The 8712-nt window shown below is 45.9% G+C and overlaps 1 protein-coding gene across 1 annotated transcript; it reads right to left on the bottom strand.

Annotated features, from left to right (window-relative positions):
• Positions 1–6: 6 nt before the first annotated feature.
• On the bottom strand, positions 7–8443 carry rft1 (RFT1 homolog). The gene is made up of 10 exons (XM_021609957.3): positions 8112–8443; positions 4686–4771; positions 4124–4240; positions 3710–4001; positions 3209–3343; positions 2750–3010; positions 2467–2611; positions 2181–2286; positions 1851–2100; positions 7–1329 (listed from the first exon to the last, which is right to left on the bottom strand). Exons 1-10 carry the CDS (start codon positions 8172–8174, stop codon positions 1165–1167), a joined length of 1620 nt encoding a protein of 539 aa, XP_021465632.1. The 5' UTR covers positions 8175–8443; the 3' UTR covers positions 7–1164.
• Positions 8444–8712: the final 269 nt, after the last annotated feature.

The following is an 8712-nucleotide window of genomic DNA, read 5'->3' as shown; positions in this document are numbered from 1 at the left end:
TAACAATTTGTCAAAATCCACCTGTTTTTATTTATCAAAACCTAATTTGGTTACAAAATAGCCTACCACTCTCAAGCAGTTTACATTTTAAAAATCAACAATGTGCAGGTGAAACAGTGTTTTCAGTGCTTGCTCATACTGTACACACAAAAAGAGCTCTATTTTCATGTCTGCCTGGAGTTTGCTAAACATATTTGGACTGGAACAAGTGCTATGGTCAGATGAGCTGAAAATAGAGTTATTTGGCCATGCACACCAGTGCTGGGTTTGGTGTCAAAAGACAGATGCATATGCAGTAAAAGTGTGTAAAATATGGTGGTGGATCATTGATGATATGGGGTTATTTTGCTTCCACTGGTCCTGGGGCCCCAACGGCATCATGAACTTTACCCAGTACCAGGACAATTTAGCTGAAACTTGGCTGCAAGTGGATTTTCCTGCAAGACAATAACCCCAAGCACACATTAAAATCCACATTTTTTTGTTGTTAATTGACCACAAAAATCAACATTTTGAAATGACCATCTCAGTCTCCAGACTTGAACCCCATTGAAAACCTGTGGTTTTAATTGAAGAGGGCAGTCCATAACAGCAGATGAAGGATATCAAGGATATGGAAAGATTCTGTATGGAGGAATGGTCTAAGATTCCTCCCAATGTGTTCTCCAATCTCATAAAACATTTTAGGAAAAGGCTCAGTGCCATTATCCTCGCAAGGGGTGCTGGAGTATTGACCACTATCTTTTTGAGAAAAAACAAACATTACTCTTAAATCTCTTTCTCTGAGCAATTGTATTAGTATATAATAAAGTATATAATAATATAATTTCCCCAAAATTTGAGCATACAATATAGGTTAGTATTTGTATGTATTTATTTTATACAGTGTTTTTTGCTCATCTTTATCAATGTTGCCAATATTTTTAGACCTTACTGTGTACACACACACACACACACACACACACACACACACACATTTTTGGCCAGTGAGCTGCTCATTCCAACTTCACCCTCAGTCCATGACAGGGTCACTTAGGATTGCAGCTGTTTCCACATTCCCCTCCAAGTCACTGTGTTCAGATCTATGTATCCTTCTGCCATTCGGATTATCCTGTCTCTCTCTCTCTCATTATAGTTGGCAGGTTACTCCTCTGCTGGGCAGGTTTAGGTGTGTTTCTTCCCATAGCGAGGTAAGAGCTGAGTCCGAACAAACTGAACAAGTTTTGTCTCTGTGAGAAGGACAGTGACAAGTACACCCAGTAGACACCCGGCTCCCACGGCGATGTGAACCAGCCTTAGTAACCATCCTCCGTCACAACAGAACACACCCTGAAACAGCAGAGTACAGACAGATAGGAAATCGGATTCTATGGTAAATAAATACATAGACAGATGAGACAATCTGTCTCACTATTATCTCTGATTATTTGAGAAGAATAAATATATAGTTTGTATACTAACTCCCATTTCTATGATTGTAAGGTAGAAACAATAACTGTTTCATTAAACGTCAGAGACAGACTTAAGTGTGATTGGCTGATATGTGATTGGATGTAATTGGTTCACATGTAATTGGTTCACATGTAATGTGATTGGTGTATACAGTATGTGGGATGAATCAGAGGAGGTTGGTTGGAGGAGCTATAGGAGGATGGGCTCATTGTAATGGCTGGAATGTAATTAATGGAATGGTGTCAAACACATCAGAAATAATGGAAACCACATGTTTGACTCAGCTCCATTTATTCCATTACAGCCATTACAATGAGCCTGTCTTCGTATAGCTCCTCCCACCAGCCTCCTCTGGCGTGTCCAGTAAAGCTGTGAGGAGAACAGTTATAGTGTGGTACCTCAGAGAGAGCAGTGAGGACTGCACTGAGAGCCAGAGCTAGCAGCAGAAGAGGGGAGGGCCTCAGGCCGCGCAGAGGCGTCCACTGGCTTAACAGGAAGTAGCGGTGGATGTAGAACAGGCTGTGAAGGATACGCAGGCCCATGTTCAGACAGTTAGCCAGGATGAAGCCAATGCCCCCTGCCCACCACGTCAGCATGTAAGACAGGAGCAGGAAGGAGATAGACAGAGCCAACATCACCAGGTTATACCTGGGGACAGACGAGGACAACGTAAACAACATGATACACACTGTGTGTGTGTGTGTCTGTGTGTGCCTGCCTTTTCTCACCTGTCAACCTCTTCCTTGCTCATGGCAGCAAAGACAAAGCACTCAGTTATTCCATTAATGGCCAGTAGGAGCACATAGGAGCTGTAGCATCGCAACAGACTGGGCCCTTCAATATAACACAAATATCATTACACACAACCACTCACATAAAACCAGTAGCTTGAGGAATTAGATTATTCCAATCATTGCTGAATAAGTTCCTTTATCTCTCTATAACTCCAGTGATTCAGTTGACTATGGTGGTTGACTCACTTAATTAATTGATTAATTTGGTTAGTTGACTCACCTGCACCACTGCTCAGTAGAGATCCCCCATAGATGTCCAGAGCCAGGTGGGAGTAGGCGTAACCAAACACTGTGATGATCAGACCAATCACAAGCACCAGCTTCAGCAGACACTCCAGAACTTCAGCTGCTATGGCAACCTCCTCCTGCAGACCAACCAGCAAGTGGCATCAATGCACCTGCATGAGCTATAATGTGTGTGTCAGACAACTTTATTTGTCATTGGCCACTGACAAATGGTGAAATGAGTGACTGGTATTTATTGGCTGACTCTGCCCTCTGACCTGTTTCTGCTGCCTGACGTCCCGCCCCCTCTCCAGGACTTTGGCAAAGAAGACGTAGAAGCTCTCCTCGATGGGCAGGAAGATGAAACGGGCAACCATTGAGCCCAGGTTGTTGACGATGTCGTACACGCCCTGCTCCCCGAAGCTCAGCACATTGAGGAAGGTCATGACATAACGCTCTCCCTCCGTCAGGATCTGCTTCAGAAAGGATTGCTTGAAGAAGCTCCACGTCAGCCTGGCCAACGTCCAGTCAATCACAGGCTACAGACACACACACAACGGGATGACATAGCACACACAGTTGTGACCTGACATAGTATATGAATGAATGAGCCAAACAATCAATTTATCATTGATTTGTCAGTTAATACAACCAATTGCTTTCGAGTATACTGTATACTAGCTCAGTGAGGAGTGTATGTGGTGAGTGACGGTTAGTGCTGTTGTGGTGAATGTTACCTCTCCTTCAACACTGGAGGGCAGCAGGTCTGCCACACACTGCAGGGGAAAGTACTTCCTGTTGGCCTCCCCAGAGCCCAGGAAACGCAGGAAGTAGACAAAGTAGCACAGCACCAGGAACCCTGTGTACACCAGCTATGAAGGACAGGCCAGTATAACAGTTAGCTAAGTAGATACTCGTCCACAGTGATTTATGAGGGTTGCATGCAATACCATCTCTCCTATATAGATTCATATTTACTAACACAACCTTACTCCATGACCACTTCATCTTTTTGACAATACCTTCTATGCACACAGCCCTCTAACCATACTCCCTTGTAACCAGTGATGTAGTGGTAAAAAAAACAAAAACAAGTGGTTAACGCTGATTGTGGTGAATTAAGCAATGCTGCCTATACTTTCAATGCATTTTTTTCTGCAAAAGGTGGGTAAACGCTTGAGCTAAATAGACAAACATAAGATCCTTTGTATAAGGGATGGGGCTGCGTACGTATGTACCTGAGCAGCAGAGAATATGTAGAGCCCCCACTGAGGAGCAGAGACCACCAGCACCACTGTCAGAACACACTTAGCCACCATGGCCAGGCTCTCAGCAACCACCTTCAGCCTGACAAACATGTGGGCCTGAGCCAGGACCCAGAGAGGCTCAGCCAGCAGCTCCTGCAGTGCGGCCAGGGCAAAGAGCCCCACAGCGGGGCCGTAGTGGGGGATAGTCAGGGGATCCGGAACCTCCAGGAGCCACAGCCACACACACACAAGGAGAGATGCCCATAGTACACCCAGTGGCAACCTGGGAGGATGGCACACACACAATCATTTGTTATGCAGATAGTGCCGATGAAAGACTCAACTGTATATGTTCTGACCAGAGCCAACACTGTGGTGCAGCTGCTCCCCTATAGTCCCACTCACGTCAGCCAGAGCAGGTTGATGACTTGTCTCCAGTTGTGATCTGTTCCGCCACTCAAACAGGCTCTCCTGAAGGCCTCTCTGGACAAGAAGACCAGCGTGGAGTACAGCAGTGTCAACCTGCATACACGAACACACATGTGCGTACACATGCACACACACACACGTGCACATACAGTATGTAGTGGTGTTAGTTTTTGTTTAACTGCAGGCTTGGACAGCTCATATTGCAGCAGGTGTAATGTTATACAGAAGGCAATTCCACAGTAACAGACTGATGCTGAGACACTTTCCACTTTAAAATGTACATCAAACCGAAACCAATGATTGCAAAGTTAAACAAACCACACAACTCCCTAAACTTTGCTTCTGCACTGTTCTTCAAGTAAATGTTTTTGTAAAATATTCTGTGGAAATTGCTCAAAGTCATCCTTGTGCATAGAGTTGTACAGTTTGTTTAACTTTGCTATCATAATTTTTTGTTTGGCATACATTTTAAAGTGAAAAACTGAATCCCAGCATCACTCTGTTACCATGGAATTGCCACAGCGTAAAACAATCTTACCTGACGTTGACAACGCCAATCAGCTCTTTGGACACAAAGCGCAGCGTGAATGCGTTCAGCAAAAAGGTGAGCACACGAAACATGACCTAAAAATAACCAGGAACTTATTCAGTAGGCACATAGATAGATATGCAATGGATAGAAATGTCATCATCATGATTATCTCACGTGGAATAGAGATTGCTCTGTAACTTAGATCTCTTTCTGCCACTTTAATATTTTATGCCTTAGGACAACAAACACACACTTGCTTATGGTAGCCCATCGTATCCGATGACAACTTCCACTTCTGAGTTAATGGTGAATTCTTTGGTGACTGTAGCGTCCAATCCGAAATCCACAAACTGTATTGCAGGTGGGGCATATGCAGTCTGTGTTTGAGGGGCAGGCATGGTTGTATGTCTCCTGAGATGATTTTGCTGTCTCTTTGTGCTCCTCTCCTCCTCCCACCTCTGATCCTCACTCTGGCAGAACTGCCACAAGGTGGAACGGTTGGCTGCAGCATCCTCTAGGTCTGTGGGTTTGATGTTGCATTTCTTCAGCAACGTTTTCAGCTGGTCCTTGTAGAACTTAATCTGCCCCCTGCAGACCACCGGCCAGGATGTTCTGCGGCAAGCGCTCCTGAAACATTCTAATGACATACCCAAGCGAGCGCAGTTGGTGTTGGAGGACCATGGCCTCCATACTCTTGCAGTCGGTGTTGGGGGACCACGGCCTCCATACTCTTGCAGTCGGTGTTGGAGGACCATGGCCTCCATACTCTTGCAGTTGGTGTTGGGGGACCACGGCCTCCATACTCTTGCAGTTGGTGTTGGGGGACCACGGCCTCCATACTCTTGCAGTCGGTGTTGGGTGACCATGGCCTCCATACTCTTGCAGTTGGTGTTGGGGGACCACGGCCTCCATACTCTTGCAGTCGGTGTTGGGTGACCATGGCCTCCATACTCTTGCAGTCGGTGTTGGGTGACCATGGCCTCCATACTCTTGCAGTTGGTCTTAGTATATCTGTATGAGCCACACTGTTGCACCAGATGATTCCCAGGATGCCCTGCAGGCATCTTATGTGGGATCACTTTAGCTGCTTGTTGTGGCGACTGTAAGTGGCCCAGGCTTCACAGTTGTAAAGGAGTGTGGTGATGCAGACGGCTTAATAGATGGCGACTTTGGTGTGGAGGTGGAGATCCCTGTTTTGGAAAACCTTGCGTCTGAGTTTCCCGAAGGCAGCTGATGCTTGCTTGATCCTATTTTGAATTTTGAGGTCGATGCTGCAGTCCTCCGAAAGGATGCTGCCCAGGTATTTGAAGGACGGGACTATTGCCAGTGATTTGTGTTCAATGGTGAAGACAGTCATGGTGGGTGGAGGGCTGGATCTCCATTGGCAGACCACCTCTGTCTTGGTGGTGTTGAGAGACAGTCCCATCCTACTATAGACCCTCACAGCCGCTACAAGGATGGACTGAAGGTCTTACGGAGTGTGGACCACAAGAGCACAGTCATCAGCACACTGCAGTTCAAGAAACCACTCCATCAAAACCTTGGTGGTTGCTTGGAGCCTCCTGTTGTTGAATAGGTTTCCATCCAGCCTGAAGTCCACCGCAACCCGCTGCTGTCCTCAAGCTTGTGGAGAAGCTGGGTGACACATAGGAGGAAGATGTTAAAGAGTACTGGTGCCAGCACACACCCCTGCCTCAAACCAAAGTGCACGGACTCCTGGCCTCCTATGGCCACCCGAGCCATCATCCCATCATGGAACTGGCAAAGGATGTTGATAAATATGTCTGGACAGCCAAATTTGAGTAGAATGCCCCATAGTAGTTCCCTGCTCACAGTGTCGAAGGCCTTGAAGAGGTCGACAAAGGCCATGAAAAGGTCCTAATGTTGTTCACGGCACTTCTCCTGAAGTTGCTGTGCCATGAATATCATGTCAACCATACTCCTGTTCTTTCTGAATCCACACTCCGGCAGCAGTTCCTCTGTGATGTTGTTCGCCAGCCTGTGAGCATCACCGTGGCCAGGACCTTGCCGGCAACAGCCAGAAGGGATATCCCCAGGCTGTTGCCGCAGATGGACTTGTCACCCTTGTTCTTATAGATGGTGACAATGTTTGCATCCCGCCACTGTTGAGGGACGATCTCATGGTCCCAAACCTCAGCGATGTACTGGTGGAGCATTCTGGTGCAGAAGTAACCTCCCTTCTTAAGTAGCTCTGCCGGGATGCTGTCAGCGCCAGGAGTCTTGTTGTTCTTGAGGGAACGTATAGCTGATAACACCTCTAGGAAGGCCTGTAGGAAAGTGCTGATTGAGTAGTGCGTCAAAGTGGTCAGCCCACTTCATCAGGATCTAGTTTTAGTCCTTCAAGAGAGTCAGACCATCAGCTGTTTTCATGGGAGTGATGGAGCGACTTCTTGGGCCATAGATGGAGCGACTTCTAGGGCCAACTTCTAGGGCCCGGTTCCCGAGCGGCGCAGTGGTGTAAGTCACTGCATCTCAGTGTTAGAGGCGTCACTACAGACCCTGGTTCGATTCCAGGCTGTATCACAACCGGCCGTGATTGGGAGTCCTATAGGGTGGCGCACAATTGACCCAGCGTCGTCTGGGTTAGGGTGTGGCCGGGGTAGGCCGTCATTGTAAATAAGAATTTGTTCTTAACTGACTTGCCTAGTTAAATAAAGGTTACATAAAAAATAAATGTGCTTTAGTTGATTGGTAGAAATGTGGATTTCCTGTGACTTATCGTCCACCATTTGTTCTGCAGAGCACGCAAGGTTGTTTGCGCCATTGCTTGCGAAGGGTAACAGATGTGGGGCTGTTGAGAGTAGCCCTGTGCATATTGTCCAGTAAGGTTGTGATGGTGTCATCGAACCAGTCCTGATGTTTCCTACCTTTGTAGCCAATGGAGTGGGCCGCTGCGCACTGAGCTAATAGATGCCCACTTCTGGTCCTCTGCGCTCAGAAGAGGCTCAGTCTCCCTCAGCGAGACGGATGTACATATAACCTCAATTATCTCGACTAACCGGTGCTAACCGATCGCACATTGACTCTGTACCGATACCAAACTCGTTACTGTCATTTTACTGTTGCTCTTTAATTATTTGTTACTTTTATTTCACGTATTTTCGCTCTTAAAACTGCATTGTTTGTTAAGGGCATGTAAGTAGGCATTTCACTGTTGTATTCGGCGCATGTGACAAATACAGCATAACGCATATTGGCTAGATAATCGTATCAACAACTGCTAGAAAATAGAATATATAAAATAGAAAAAATTGCTACATAAAAGGATATTTCACTACAACTAACTTAAAAGTATGTCCTCCACATGCTACTCTGAGGGAGTGGATATAAGGAATTTTATCAAGGACACTATTGTTATCAAGTGAAAAAAAGGAGTTTGGCATAGCTAATTATAATAGCTAGCTACTTTACCTGAAGCAAGACATTGTATGACGCGAGAGTGGAGGCATTCTTCAACATATCTTGGGAACTCATCGTACAGCTAGCTAGCTAGCCCTCTTCCTTTGAGGCTTGTGACAAGGCTTCTCCAGAAACTGCACCGTGAAAAGGAGCAGACTCACAGATACGGACAGTAAGTGCGTTATGAAGTATGAATCTGTACTAATTTTTGTGCCATTTGTCTTTTCTGGTGGATCGTATGACCAGACCTGACTACATACAGCTTTAGAGATTTCATGCTATCAACTTCCGTACACATGGAAAGTCACTACAACGTCACCAGAACGTGTGTATATTATGCAAGTGGGCCCGCTAGGCGGCGTGGTCACCCCAACGGTTGAGTTTTGGATGCAGGAACTACCGTAAATAAGAAATGGAAGTCTCATGGGAATACTGCTATGTTACGTTCAACATCGCATACCAAAACATAAAAATTATTTTAGAATGGACATTTACTTGTGCCAATTGTGTTCGTTTCTGTGTCTGTTCACAATTTGCAAAAAGCAAATGCCATTTCTTCTTGAGTGCAGTGATAGCGTGGTTTATAAAACGTCACTCCCTGCTATCTAAAGTG

This window comes from Oncorhynchus mykiss, chromosome 7, assembly GCF_057628025.1.
Source record: "Oncorhynchus mykiss isolate SJ-2025 chromosome 7, ASM5762802v1, whole genome shotgun sequence".
Taxonomy (NCBI): domain Eukaryota; kingdom Metazoa; phylum Chordata; class Actinopteri; order Salmoniformes; family Salmonidae; genus Oncorhynchus; species Oncorhynchus mykiss.
The sequence above is the reverse complement of the archived record's forward strand: the minus strand, read 5'-3'. Positions and strand labels throughout refer to the sequence as shown.